The sequence below is a fragment of the Eimeria mitis genome, genomic scaffold, assembly GCF_000499745.2.
Source record: "Eimeria mitis Houghton genomic scaffold, Emh_scaff1582, whole genome shotgun sequence".
Lineage (NCBI taxonomy): Eukaryota > Apicomplexa > Conoidasida > Eucoccidiorida > Eimeriidae > Eimeria > Eimeria mitis.
The window spans coordinates 3,558-4,245 of NW_013569849.1; the positions used below are offsets into that span (position 1 = coordinate 3,558).

At 57.7% G+C, this 688-nt stretch overlaps 1 protein-coding gene across 1 annotated transcript in view; it reads right to left on the reverse strand.

The window, feature by feature from the left end:
- Positions 1-688, reverse strand: part of EMH_0039990 (uncharacterized protein) — a gene marked incomplete at both ends in the record, with an annotated part of 2,448 nt that overhangs the window by 507 nt on the left and 1,253 nt on the right. Inside the window, 2 exons of the mRNA XM_013495455.1 lie at positions 47-269; positions 605-686. Of these exons, the coding sequence (XP_013350909.1) occupies positions 47-269; positions 605-686 (305 nt within the window). The remainder of the gene's footprint in view (positions 1-46; positions 270-604; positions 687-688) is intronic.

A 688-nucleotide genomic window follows, 5' to 3' on the forward strand; every position in this document is an offset into this window, starting at 1 on the left:
GACGCCAAATCTGTATAACTCTGTTCCTTCTACAACCAAATCTTACTGCTGCTCCTTCTGCTGCTGCTCCTTCTGCTGCTGCTCCTTCTGCTGCTTCTCCTTCTGCTGCTGCTCCTTCTGCTGCTGCTGCTGCTGTTGCTGCTGCTGCTGCTGTTGCTGCTGCTGCTGCTGTTGCTGCTGCTGCTGCTGCTGCTGCTGCTGCTGCAGGTTGCAGGGGCGAAGGTGATTGGTATGATAAAGGCGGTAGAGGAAAGGCTGCGGCTCTCCCCCTACGCCCATCTCATATTCGAGTCAGCTGCTGCTGCTGCTGCTGCTGCTGCTGCTGTTGCTGCTGCTGGTGGTGATTGTGCTGCTGCTGCTGTTGATGTGCCGCTGCAGCTGCTGGCTGTGGTGCTGGTGCTGGTTGTGTTGCTGCTGCTGCTGCTGCTGCTGGTTGTTGTCTTGCTGCTGCTTTTCCTGTCTCCTATGCAGCTGCTGTGAGTCTGCTGCTGCTGCTGATGCAGCAGCAGCAGCAGCAGCAGCAGCAGCAGCAACATGGTGCTGCTTCTTTGAGGTGTATGTACTGCAGGCTGCGTTTGCTGCTGGCGGAGACTCTTGCACTGACGCACGCTGGAGGTATGTTGCTGCTGCTGCTGCTGCTGCTGCTGTTGCTGCTGCTGCTGCTGTTGCTGCTGCTGCTGCTGTTGCT